The 13392-nt window shown below is 50.6% G+C and overlaps 5 protein-coding genes across 5 annotated transcripts; 2 read left to right on the top strand and 3 right to left on the bottom strand.

Annotated features, from left to right (window-relative positions):
- Nucleotides 1-65: 65 nt before the first annotated feature.
- On the bottom strand, nt 66-1411 carry ABOM_002045 (serine hydrolase domain-containing protein; the record flags this gene model as incomplete). Its single annotated transcript, XM_022529175.1, has 3 exons — nt 66-767; nt 816-952; nt 1021-1411. 3 exons carry the CDS (start codon nt 1409-1411, stop codon nt 66-68), a joined length of 1230 nt encoding a protein of 409 aa, XP_022392355.1.
- Nucleotides 1412-2221: 810 nt separating this feature from the next.
- On the top strand, nt 2222-3889 carry ABOM_002044 (flavin-containing monooxygenase; the record flags this gene model as incomplete). The annotated part of the gene is made up of 1 exon (XM_022529174.1): nt 2222-3889. One exon carries the CDS (start codon nt 2222-2224, stop codon nt 3887-3889), a length of 1668 nt encoding a protein of 555 aa, XP_022392356.1.
- Nucleotides 3890-4242: 353 nt separating this feature from the next.
- On the top strand, nt 4243-6747 carry ABOM_002043 (Zn(II)2Cys6 transcription factor domain-containing protein; the record flags this gene model as incomplete). Its single annotated transcript, XM_022529173.1, has 1 exon — nt 4243-6747. The coding sequence occupies one exon, from the start codon at nt 4243-4245 to the stop codon at nt 6745-6747; it is 2505 nt and encodes an 834-aa protein (XP_022392361.1).
- Nucleotides 6748-7856: 1109 nt separating this feature from the next.
- Nucleotides 7857-10197, bottom strand: ABOM_002042 (hexose transporter; the record flags this gene model as incomplete). The annotated part of the gene is made up of 10 exons (XM_022529172.1): nt 7857-7962; nt 8044-8133; nt 8204-8415; nt 8477-8688; nt 8751-8940; nt 8987-9136; nt 9193-9286; nt 9345-9505; nt 9732-9871; nt 9948-10197. 10 exons carry the CDS (start codon nt 10195-10197, stop codon nt 7857-7859), a joined length of 1605 nt encoding a protein of 534 aa, XP_022392362.1.
- Nucleotides 10198-10743: 546 nt separating this feature from the next.
- Nucleotides 10744-12496, bottom strand: ABOM_002041 (glycosyl hydrolase family 79 C-terminal domain-containing protein; the record flags this gene model as incomplete). Its single annotated transcript, XM_022529171.1, has 7 exons — nt 10744-11186; nt 11235-11268; nt 11335-11426; nt 11478-11840; nt 11899-12146; nt 12198-12317; nt 12366-12496. 7 exons carry the CDS (start codon nt 12494-12496, stop codon nt 10744-10746), a joined length of 1431 nt encoding a protein of 476 aa, XP_022392359.1.
- Nucleotides 12497-13392: the final 896 nt, after the last annotated feature.

Here is a 13392-nt window from a genome sequence, read left to right as displayed (position 1 = left end):
ACAGACAGGGCTGAGCTAAGAACAGACCATTCCTAGCCTTCGTACTAGACAGGCAACAAGCGTAGCTACAAGTCAAGCCCTTGGTACACCAACGACTCCATGTCGCTCCACAGCCCCAGTACTTGTGCATCTGCGAATGGTAGTATCTGTGTACAAACCATCCCTGCGATCCCCTTGGTTCTGTCACACCACCACCAAAGATTAGGAAGTCCAGCCCAATGACCAGTCTGCGCCGAACGGCCAGTGCTGCCCCCAGTAAGCATACAGGTTAGTCCCCAGCCTTGAGGAGTGCCGGATGGATACAGATGAGGAATGTGGTTGGTGAGATCCGCTTTGGCTGGTGGAATGCCCTGGGATGCAAAGTTGGGGAACTGGGGAATCTGGTTTTCGAACATTAGGTCAACCGTCGCCTTGCAGAGGATCTGCTTGTTGGTGGTGGGCGATATGCCATCGTTCAAAAGTGTGGCGAGAATTTGGCAATACTCCTGAGGCTTAGCAAAACAGCCTGCCCCGCCACTGTTGAAACAACGGTCTATATCGCGCGCATCCTCCACGATCAGTGGTCGTCGCAGAAGGTGATCGCGTGGCGATAACTGTCCATCTGGCGCCCGGGAGTTCATATGAGCCAGTCTTGACTTCATGGAAGCATTCGGGAACATGGAAATGTTATGCAAATTCAAAGGCTCAAAGATATGACGACAGAAATACTCATTCAATGACAGACCCGTTACGCGCTCCACGAGAAGGCCGGCCCAATCAATGTTTACCTACAGCTGCTTGTTAACTCTGCATCGAACCACGGCTTGTCATCTTACCCCATATTCCCATCTCTCTCCTGGTTGGTTCACCAGCGGTTGTAGCATATCATAAAAACATCCCGAGAATTCGTCATATCCTACCGGCTTGCTATAGTCTCGCAGTTTCTCATTGAAGAATGAGTACCCGAAACCAGCTGCACAAAGTTATATGGTTAGCATATGTACCTAGAGTGCCTGTTCATGCTCTGATGGAAGCTCTCACCGGTGTGGGTTAGAAGCATTCGCAGCGTAATGCCCTGTTTCTTCTCGACCAGACTTCCATCCGCTTGCAAGACCTGAACCCGCTTCAACTCGGGGCAGATCGTTTCGACCTGGGTACAATCGTCCAAGGAGAGAAGGCCTTGCTCCACAAGCTGCATACAGGCAATTCCCGTAATCAATTTGGTACATGAGGCAATCCAGAAGATATTATCGAGTGACATCGGGTCAGGCGAGCCATATCCTCGTTTTCCGCTGGCATGGGCAAAGTATTCCCGACCATCCTTACCCACGACGACCGCCACTGCCCCAGGGATACCCTTCTCCTGGTCCGTACAGGCTTCATCAAGCCGAGCCTGTAGAGAGCTAGTCACGTCGGGGGTCAGTGGAGTCATTTTCGCAGTTGGGAAAATTATGTAGTTCGTCGTATCAGCAAGCGCTTGCATACGAAGCGATCATGATCACCTTCTCCAGATTGAGATGTACCTCAATATATCCTTCCTGACCAGATGCTTCATGTTGGTATTTTTGATTGGGTCGCCCCGTAAACTCCGCACGTCCGTTGAGCCAACAAGGACAGATTGAGTTAAGTTGCGGGGACGCGGTTATGCAGCATCGGATCCGCATACATCCAGCGGCGGGGGTGAGTAATGAAAGGCACAAATCATAATGCTCAAGCTAGCCTTCAAGCTACATCGCAGTCGGACATGTTCCGCGTCACAAGATACCGATGCGGATCCGCATGCACAGACAATCACAGCCGATTCCTTTATAGGACAATCCCTACAGTTCCGCGCAGTTCTGCTATCTTTGCACAGATACACAGTCTAGGCCTTCCCACGCTTGGCCTCGATTGATTGGTCTACAGGTATACCCATGCAGCAACACCCTGGCGAGGGGGGGACCGATTGTCTGCCAGAATCGGACTGATGCATCATTAGCTGGTGCTACGCATACACGGCTCCGTCGGTTATGACCACGGGCAGGCACACTTATGGGCGCTTGATCCTAGCTGCTGACAGTATTTAAGGTATCTGTTCTCTTGGGCCAAGTGTACCCATCCAATCTCGAAGTATCGTCGGTGCAGAGAAATACTAGTACCTCTCAGAGCTCTTTGGCCTCTCTAGGTTCCTCTTCAGACCCTGACGATACCTTTCTTGTCGTTCTCTATCGATCGGAATACCAAACGGTATACCCCCGAAGCCATGCACGTAAGAAGGGAACTCGCGGAGAATGCCAAGCGTGGCACCGCTGACGGGAATTACGCCGACGATCTCGACGTTGACGTCCTGATTGTGGGTGCTGGTTTTGGCGGTATCTACTCCCTGTACGAAATGCGAAAGCTCGGGCTCAAAGCCGTCATCTATGAAGCGGGGAATGACATTGGTGGCACATGGAGATGGAACTGTTATCCCGGCGCGGGTGTGGACTCGGAAGTGCCCGAGTATCAGCTGTCGATCCCGGAAACCTGGAAGGATTGGACGTGGTCGACCAATTATCCCAACTATGAGGAGCTGCGCAAGTACTTTGACCATGTGGACAAAGTCCTCGATATCAAGAAGGACTGCGCATTCAACAGTGTAGTCGTCAGCGCCCACTTTCATACGGTAGAAGGTCGCTGGCATATCCGGACGGCAGATGGAAGAACTGCACGGGCCAAATACTTTATCATCGCCGCCGGTTTTGCGGCTAAGCGCTATATTCCGGAGTGGCCCGGCATTGAGAAGTTCAAGGGTACCGTCCATCACTCGTCATTTTGGCCGGATGAGAAGATTGACGTTCGTGGGAAGCGCTGTGCGATCATTGGTACTGGAGCCTCTGGCGTGCAAGTCACCCAAGCCTGGGGACCTGAGGCCGGGGAGCTCAAAGTCTTCCAACGCACGCCGAACCTGGCAGTGCCCATGCGCAAACGATCTCTCACGGTGAAGGAACAAGAGGACACCAAGGCGTTCTATCCGGAACTTTTCCGGTATCGCGAGAAATGCTTTGCTGGGTTCCTGTACACATTTTGTGAGCGCGGTCTGTTTGAGGACAGTGAAGAAGAGCGGGAGCAGTTTTTAGAAAAGCTGTGGACTGAGGGTGGATTTCGGTACTGGGTTGCTAATTACAAGGATTATCTGTTTGATGCGAAGGCAAATCGTGTCGTTTATGATTTCTGGAGGAAGAAGGTGTGTGAGCGCATTAATGACCCCAAGGACCAAGAGCTCCTGGCGCCTTCAGAGCCACCACACCCCTGGGGAGTGAAGCGGCCTTGTTTGGAATATGACTACTACGAGCAGTTCAACCGGCCCAATGTCGGCGTGGTCAATATCAAAGACAACAACATTGCAGACTTCACTGAAACCGGCATCAAGCTGCAAGATGGAACCGAATATGAATTTGACATTGTGTGTATCGCCACGGGATTCGACATCACCACTGGGGGCATGACCAGTATGGGGCTTCACAGTATCTCTGGCAATAGTCTCAAAGAGGAATGGAAATCGGGTGCCTTCACCCATCTTGGCATGACTGTCAGTGGGTATCCCAATATGTTCCATATTTACGGGCCACATGGCCCGACCTTGCTGAGCAATGGCCCTACAACCGTTGAAATCCAGGGGCGGTGGATTGCCGATGCCATCAAGCAGATGGAGCGGCAAGGCATCAAGTACATCAATCCGACCGCGAAGGCCGCCCAAGAGTGGAAGGTCAAGATCAATGCACTTTCGGACAGGTCACTCTTCCCTACGACCAAGTCCACCTACATGGGTGGTAGCATGCCCGGAAAGGTCTTTGAGCAGGTCAACTATGCCGGGGGGGAGTACGCTTATTCCAAGGAGATCCGAACAGCTCTTCCCGACTTTGTTGGATTTGACGTCGTCAGACGCTGAAGGGGGGGACCCTTTGGAGACGCTGAGTCGTGTTTCACTAGCAATAGCCTTTTGTAGCCATGGGAGTCGCAACACATGACCGAATGATTTTTCTTCGTCCGAGCGGTAGAGAGTCCCGTCCGCAATCATGTAGCCGTAGCCAGTAGAATTCAACAGGCCGAAAATAACCTCAAGCGTAAGCAGATCACGAACTATTATTGTAACCTTAAGCTTGGCCCGAGTGATACCCCGCAAACCCCCGCTTTTCCCCAGCTCAGCTCATGCTTTAGTATCTCTCAGATCCATGTTCGCCTTCCCTATTCTCTCGGGAACAGCACTACCTTGCTGTCGCTCATATCACCTTGCTGCGAATAATGTCTTATCGTCGCCGTCAGCATCGTAGCTGTGATCAATGTCGTAAAGGCAAAAGAGCATGCGACGCCCTCCTAGCTGACGAGCTTGAGGGGATTGCGAATGCTGGTGCTCAACAGGCCTATAATCACTCTTGCTCCAATTGCAGGAAATACAAGAGGAAATGCACATTCGACTGGCTCTTGAGTCACAGTCTCACAGTATCTCGGCATGGTCATCGTAAGAGAGCCAGAAATACTGCCATCGCTCGCTCCCAGCAGGCCAACGACCCTTCCGCCGCTCGATTCTCCCAACAAGCCTCCATTGGGCCCAATCCTACAGAGTCCCTCCAGCGAAATGTCGAGAACTGTGAACAGCCAACGTCCGTTTGGGATCCTCTTTCGCCGTGGCCGCAAGACGAGGGACTAAATGCGGAGTGGTTGACTTGGGGGAACCTGAATGACCCAGCTGTCGTCTCTCCTTGGAGCGACGACATGATCGTCAATAGCAATAGCCACGTCGACGTTGACCATACACCACAAATGGCTGCCCATTGGAACTCTCCCGGAGCCTGCCAAGATTGGCATATTACCGGTCAAACGGCTTTGCTCGATACGATGAGCAATTCAGTCGCTTCGTCGCAATCAAATGGTACACCTGGTCCCCAATCATTTCATGCCTGTGGTGTCAATTCTGAGCTCTCGCTGTATGATGTTCCCCCAACCGAAGTTTATGCTGTGTCCCTGCCAAGGAACACTACACTGTGTGTAGGCTCTAACCAATTATCACACAATTATGCGCACTCCACGATGACGCACAACTTATTCCACATATATAACGACAGTATGGAAAACGCCTTGAGCTGTTGGCTGACGGAACGTAATTGCCCCTACAGTAATTTGGGATATGTTGACGCAGCAGGACCGAAGACAGGCTCTTACACCACGAATAGAATCTACAGACGGGTTTGCCTCTTAGATCAGGCATACTCATCCATCCCAGGTCGACGTCTGACGAGCGTGGAGAATCGGACGGCAACACAGGTGCTTCATGCTGCCATCATGGCATTCGCTTCTCAGTGGCTAGAGGAACGTTCAATAGACAATTCTATTCGATTCCCATCCACCGCAGTTCATCAACGAAGAGGCATGCGGGAGATTTTCTGGAATCAAGCGCGTCATGTGCTAGAGCAGTCGAGAGCAATTCCATCTTTCCGCGTGGCCTTTGCGCATATGTTAATTTCGCTAACTCAGCCTCCCCTATACTTTGGGGAAAGAATGGAGCCCGGCGAACTCATAGACCATGATCCTGCACCGATGTTCCTCGAAACGGCGCTCCGGCAAATGTTTACTTTTCGTTCTACGTTGATCAAGCTTCGGCGGCAAGGTCCCAACAGGGTCCTTGAGCATGGCGAGGAGAGAAAATGTGAGGGATACCATACAGGACAAAGTGCCCATCAGTCAGGCCAGATTGATGTGATGCTGAAGGACTCTGAAGCCCATCACACTTTCGATCTTCTATTCTGGCTGGGCATCATGTTTGATACGTTGACATCGGTCATATATCAACGCCCCCCTGTGATTTCCGATGAGGACAGCCAGATTATACGCACCCGGTCGCCCATAATTTCATTTCCGGATGCCGTTGATTTAGATGGGTGGGATATTAGCTCCTCTTCCATTCGCAAGAGTAAAGAAAGTGTATGGGGCGATCTTTTCCTCCGCAAACGCACCATGCTCCACAGCCTCAACCAGGCCCGCTGGCCCTGTTCTTACGAAGAGGCAGCGGAAGTCCTATCTGACGCCGCGCCAGTAAAGGTCCTTCTATTCCGTCGCATAACTCATATCAACACCCTTGTGTGTCGGGGAGGTGAGGCTGAGGCTATCGAGGAAGCGATCCACAACGCTCTCTTGGTCTACGAGTACTGGAACTCCACGTACAAGCAATTTATGCTGGATTGCCTCTCTCACCATCCAGAGCTCCCGTCTCGCATACAATCGTGGTATTTGGTGCTGGCCGGACATTGGCACCTTGCGGCGATGTTGCTCGCAGATACTCTTGAGGACATTGACGAAGCGCGACTTGGTCTGGGCACCCAAGCCACGTATCGGTACACGACGGGCCTCATCTCCCTCTTGAGACGCGAAAGTGCGTTCGCTGTCGGAGACCTCGCCCAATACTCTTACGACTTGCAGGGATCGTCGCATCCCAAGCTCCGCAACTTTCACGATTCAGTCAATCAAGCAGCGTCCTTAACTGAGCCATGGGCTGCTGTCCTTATCCACTCTTTCAGAAAAGCAGGCACCGTTCTGATTAGGGAGATAGGGACATCACAATATGGCTACCAAATGCAGCAAGAATCTTTCATGCTGGCGTGCCAGCGTTGTGAGCACTGTATAAAGGCACTGCAGTGCCTGGGAAAAAAGTCAGATATGGCTCTGACCGCAGCTCACAGACTATCAGACAGTGTAAGCAGAACACTGTCGCGACCCAGTCCTATTGTTTTATACAATATGTGCGCCGTGTGATATTGCTTTGTTGACCTGGAGCTGGTCCACTCGAGATTGTCCGACATTAGGAAACGGAGTAAGTGTCGGCGAGATGAGCATAGCGCCTCGATTATGTCTAGCGAGTATCATTGCTAAAATACACTGGCAGGCATTAACCACAAGATGAAGGCGCAGAATATGGCAGGACACGAATCCGCTACTTGAGAAAGACCATTTCCACGTCAGTGAGATGCATAAGGGACTTGGAGCATTTATCATCCACGACGAACAACCGGAGTTTCAATATGGAGGATTGTGTACTCCAGAGAGGACCGCTTGCTATGATTCGACGCGCGAAATATTGATTCAGCTCTGTTCCATCCGGACGGTTCGTGTAGAGTGAGCTGCCAAGAACAAGTCGCGTTGTGCCTTCCGAACAGTAAACAAAAGATGGCTCTACACGTGACTCTTGCAAGATAGCCCAGCGTATCTCAAATTCATTTTCAAAAATTCTTCTAAATTCGTGTATAGATACTACAGTAGCTTCTACATATGTTTGTGAATTTTGTACGATATTCCAAGCCTTAACGATGCGTTTTTGCTTCAGCTGTATTTCAGCCGGTAAAGTAGATACTGGATATATATTTGCTTAGGAGCGCTTCGGGACTACATGTACATGTACGCATACATCTAGGATTACTCACGCAAACTAGCTCACAAAGTTCTAAAAAAAATGTATAAAATATACCTTGTAGCAGAATTATCTTTTCTATTTTCCATGGAATTTTGTCATATACTGTGGTAGGCATTCGGGGTTGTCAAGCGAAGAAATGGTGAAATCTATGAACTGGAGATAACTACCAATACGGAGTCAGAGAAAGCCCCGGCCCTAAGCCCTAAGCCCTAGCGATGTCACCCAAGCCAAACTGAAATAAGTATTAGCTGCCGCCGCTTTTATGACGACGTTCAGAACATCTCCTTACATTCGAAGGGTGAAAAGGAGAATTCATTCGGATCAATATACTATTTCAAGAATTCATGTAATAGTCGGGCGTCATGCAATACCGTCAACCACGGATATTACCATACGTGTTTGATGATGCGCTAGACTTGTCAAATGCAGCTCTTTTGGCCATATCTGTCTGACTCTATGCTGTACGCGTGTGTGTCTCCAGCTCGTGTTGTTCGAAAGCATTGGTCTGAACGTCAGTAACATAGTGTTTGAACTTGCGAAGATTGATCTTCTTCTCAAACCTATGAGAAAGACCCCAAGGAGTTAGCACGACTCGAAGATGGAGGCATAAAAGAATACCGTTGGAGCGCGTTTCCACTTACATTTCATCGATCTCGGCAGGTGTCCGACGTGTGACCTCCGGGAGAATAAACCACGCGATGATAACAGCTACCGTACCAGTTCCCGCGAAACTGTTTTATGAAGTGTATGTCAGTGGCCGATCATTTCATTTCTCCAGTGGAGTGGAAACCGAGTACGCACAAGAATCCTGTTTTGACTCCCCATTTTGTAAGGGGTCCGTTGATCATCAGCGGTGTGCAGAAGCTGAACATGAGCGCGATTAAATTGGACGCCGCAAGGGACCAGCCTGCAGTTTGAGCACGCAGGCGTTGCTGGGGGATCTCTGCAGCGTAGGCGTAACCAATTGACGAGGCACCGGTGGTTGTGAACGTAGCGAGACAGGCGAAAAAGACCTGTGGCGCAGTGTTGGTTGGTTAAGGGTCCTGGTGAAAATCATAGATTTGAATAACTTACTAGAAGCGAGCTTGTAGACTTCTGAGTGTAATCAAAGCAGCCGATTATTCCAAGGCATAGCACTGATAGAGTCGTTACCGCATAGGGATAGACGGTGAGTGGTCGACGGCCAATTTGGTCGGTGAGCATGGCTGTGATGATCATGGAGAGGAGCTGAACACAGGACAGGATGACGGTGACCAAGAAAGGGTCTTTATTACCCGCATATTGAACTGCAAGGAGAGGTGAGCAAGAGAGAGGAGGAACAGCTCATTTGAACGCGCAGCTAACTTACAAAAATAGGTAGCGTTGGAGTTAAACACTGCCAGCCCGACAAACTGCTGGGTGACCTTTGGCCATCCAGCAATCACGAACCGGATGAAGTTGCGGCCCTGGAAAACTGCCCACATCCCTTCCTGCGAGTCTCGCTCAGCAATCCGGCGCTCCTCGGCGACTGTGGCGCTCATGATCTCCTGCAATTCGCACTATTGTTAGTAACAAGCGCGCACTAAGGGCGATATTTGGACAGACAATTTGTTCAGACACATCATAACCCTCAACGCGGCCGTTATAGGTCGTAAGGATCTCTGCGGCCCTATCAAGCTTTCCTTTACTGACGAGCCACCACGGGGTTTCGGGCATGATGACGAAGATAATAATTGTTGCTCCGACCATAGCCCACTGGAGAGACTTCTTAGTACGATCACTGAGATCGGCTCAAAGAGACTGGATTTTACCTGTGTATAGATGGGCGTTCGGAAGTCCAAAGGGCTTATAGCATGAAGTCGGTTGAGAGCCACTGAGGCGAATATTTGTCCCACCACGAACCAACTGAGAAATGTTCTGGTTAGGAGTATCCGTGATTCAAATCGGCAGTGAGGCAGCTTACAAGCTGTATGCATTAATGAAGAATCCCCTTAACTGGGTCGGGGCTATCTCCGACAGATAGATAGGCAATGTCGATTGCAGCATGCCGACTCCCATGCCCGAGAAGAGTTTCGCCACGAGCCAGTGATCCCACCGGGTAGCAAATGACTCAATGAATATACTCTGAGAAAAAAGAGTTGCATTAGCACTTTGGTACATACGCCAGTGAGTAGAGGTTTAATGAAGCAGGGGGAGCCTTGAGTTACGGCGTACTACTACGAAGACGACCCATATGATGTAAAATGCCACTTTTCGGCCGAATGCTTCCGTAGCATATTGGAGCAGCTGTATAGAAGCAGGAAAAAATATTTAGCAAGCTTTCCATGAGTCTCGGCGTGGGTATCCGTACAATTTGGCCAACCGCCTGGCCAGAAGACTGAATGCCACTCCAAGCGGAGACATACTGGCCTTCGATGATCGTGGTTCCAGGGCTCGCCATCTGTCGGATGAACCCCTCATTGGAAACGAGCCCACCATTGAGGTTGATCTCTAACACCGTGCATATATTCTATTAGTCTGACTTCCGTAAAACTTTGGATAGAAGTTCAGGATAAAGAAACCGTACGGTAACCATCTAGCGCGGCACTGAACGCCGCAGCCATTGCAACGACCGAGACGACTTTATATCGCCTCACCGTCTGCCATACAGAAAGGTCATCCTCCTTTGAGCGCATGACTGGCGCACCGCCTTTACCTATTGCACAATGCTCATTCTCTTCAGCGGTTGGCTGTTCGGGCCCCTCATGTTTGCTAATGCTTGGCTCGTCTGCGGTGACGGCCTGCAAGCGATCGTGTGAGGCGTGGTTGGTGACCATGGTGATCTGTCGTTGATGTGACTCAGGTCCCTAGTCTCCTAGACGTGCAGGTGTAGGTCAGAGGGTATCCTTTCGGCCAAGATGCTTTTGTATATAGACAAAAGAGTACATTAGGGCTCATAGTGGACCCGTGCGGAGACCCCAGAGATACCCCAGACGGGAGCCCCATTAACCTATGTCAAGCTTTGACACACGATCGGTTATTGACAGGGCAGGCTCGGCTTACGACTGCTGGTTTAGGTTACGGAAGGATTCCAAGCTCCGGTGGAGGTGGAGTGTTTAATTGCGCCAGTGCTTTTGATTTCGGGATATCGCACCCCGAGTGTGTGCTCACATTGGTTGATCGACACCACAAGACCATGCTGTATGAATGAGGGGTTGAACTAGCGCAAGTTACCAACAAAGTGAAAGGATAGTTCCATTGGTTTGGGCAGCTGCCTCGGATAAATACAGGACAAGTAATAACTGGTTGGTTACATCGTAATTTGTCATCGCTTCTAACCCCTGCATTATGCCGTGAAAGCACAGACCGAAGAACACTGCTTCTTAGAGATAGATAAGTAAGGCTTCTGAGGCGCTGAGTGTAAATGTGGCTGAACCGGAAGACACAGTGCTTGTTTCTACGACTTCATCGCCCTGGATCACGCATGTTCCGTTTGCAAATGTCCGGCCTGCAACGGTAGGAACCTGGCCCCGATCGACTCGAGACGTAGAATAGGGCGCTGTTAGTCGTTTTGCGGTGACACTGGAGGAACTTAGTCCGTTCAACGTGAAGGTCTGCGACGGGCGTGTACCAGTGGTGTAGTAATCTGAATTGTACAAAAGTATTCTAGACGGAGCGCCGCCTTGGTAGATGGCGTATGCGGCGTACGGGGTTGTCTGGTCGTCTAGAGGAGCGATCTGGTCTGCATTGGCCAGAGCCATCGTCGCAAAATAGGCGCCGTAATAGGGTGCGCCCATATTGTAGCGACCCCACCAGCAGTATGGGCCTTTCGAGTCAGCATTCTTCCAGGAAGTGGGCAGATCTCGTTACTTACAGTTTCCTATAGTGCCCTGGTGGAAGTAGAGAGCCTGTACAAGCCGGAGTGGAAGTGGTTACTTTCTGTGATACCGACTCGAGTGATCCCTAGTACATACCTGTGTTCCCAAAAGAAGAGTTTGCATCACGTAGTCTAGGATCCAAAGACTAGCACCGTATGTTGGGCTGATCCCACCGCCCCCTTGTGTCGCTATGGAGAACCGTCAGTGACAGCTTTGAGCGTGGGACGGAGTATAAATACCAGAGTTAGTTTCTCCAAAAATATGAGCTTTGCCTTTTGCAGCTGCAGCTGCAGCTTCGGAGGCAAAGGGTTGAATTTGCGACGCAATGCCACTGTGGCTCATTAGACCGGCCAAATCAGCAGTGTTGGGCGACTGGGGATAATTGTGCGAGCAGTAGTCCTTGACAAGGTCATTGGCATCATCCTCAACGGCGGATAAGCCGGCGATACTCATCGGTGAGGTGCCAAAGTAGACACCAGCGGAAATGAGACCTGATGCGGACAGATTCTGGCAAACTGCATCCTGCCAAGCTAACTGGGATTTGTAGTCGGCTGCAGCGTCCCATGACGCGCCGTCTGCAATGGGGTCGCTGTCGGAAAAGACTGAGTGGACTCCATATTAGCAGGCTCCCGAGCGCAGTCATGCATAGGAATAACCTACAGTTTGGTTCATTTCCAAGTTCTATGGCATAGAGGTTATTGATTGTATCTTTGGCCAGGGCCGCTGCAGCAATTGTGTTGGACTGATTGTTCAGACGGCGATTAAGGCCCACGATAACCTGGCCGCCGTAGTTTGCAGCCAGGGACATGAAGGGTGGGCCAAATGTAAGTGATGACGGTGCATCTGCCGGATCGGATACTGTGTAGGTGACTGCGCTACTGGAAGACGCATCATATGTCGCACGATCTCTAAAATGGGATTAGAACTGATCAGATAGTGTCAAAGAAGAAGAAGCGCACTGCGTGGTGCCGCCAATTCGGAGTGGCGGCCATGTCCCGGTCAGGTCCTTGAGGTTCTTAAGGCAGGTTTCGGTTGCATCGACATCGTTCATGTAAGCCGGAAACGTGAAAAACTCGAGACTGCGTAATCAGCGCGGTACTCTCCAGGAACGATTGTGTGATACTAACGAAAGGCCCACTGGTGCCTCAACCAACTGAGCGCTTGCATTTGTCGGTGCTGACCCTGGCACATCAAAGATCAACGCTGATGCCGGAGCAGCAACGGCGAGGAGGCCTGCAGCGAGGTGAATGAGAGTCATTAGGACAAGTGAACCCTGTCGTGACTTCACCTGGAGGATAAGATGGCAATACTAGATACGTCGCCCTTGGGGAGGTTTGCTACATTATATCTACCGGATTGTTATTCACTACCCTACATACTCTGATAGCCTCGGTAGGACATCCCGAGAACAGAATGAACCTTGAACTTCAGGTATTTCCGTACAATATCTGCTAGAGCTCACCTCCACCGGAGAGAAGTCGACGGGATCCCCACTGCCATCCCCAACGCCAGGATGGAGTGCAAGTCTGGAGAAGACGGCGTGCGTCGATCAAATGCGGGGTACGTTTACCATAGATGACATGTCTTAGTCGTCGGGACAAGCTTTCCCGAGGCCTAAGCAGTAGGATGATATGCTAAGACAATAATCCCTCTTGTCTCCGATGCTGAACCGTTTCTGCCGGATTTTTGCCTGATTGAGGGCCAACGACACGCACGTGCACAGGGTGTTTTCCCCCGCCGAAAAGGGTATAGTCCAACTGCATTGCTGCGACTTTTGATCTCTCAGGCGATGCTGACGTCTAGTGATTCTACGGCCAGTAAACCCTGAGGTCTAAGCTAGAGCTTGGTGAGTTCAGTTCATTGACTGCTGGCTATAGTATCCCGGCCAAAAATTGTGCTTCTCCTTTCCCAAAGCTCCAGTCCTCCCTGGAATTTTCGGCACAGCTGATAATAAGATCTTCGCCAGAGAGTCCACATCTCTCAGATAATTGCTCATGAAGTGCTTGATACGTAGCCTGCTTCTGTGTAGCACTACGCCCTTGCTGCAGGATTTGTATGATAACCAAGTTGTTGCTTCTCTTCATTCCCAGGTTCGTATCCTCACAGATCAACTCGTAGGGCTCGTGTTGGGTGATAATCTTTGGGCCAGAATAT

The sequence above is a fragment of the Aspergillus bombycis genome (assembly GCF_001792695.1).
Source record: "Aspergillus bombycis strain NRRL26010 chromosome Unknown contig00014, whole genome shotgun sequence".
In the NCBI taxonomy this organism is placed as follows: domain Eukaryota; kingdom Fungi; phylum Ascomycota; class Eurotiomycetes; order Eurotiales; family Aspergillaceae; genus Aspergillus; species Aspergillus bombycis.
This window is presented reverse-complemented; position numbering and strand designations above follow the sequence as displayed.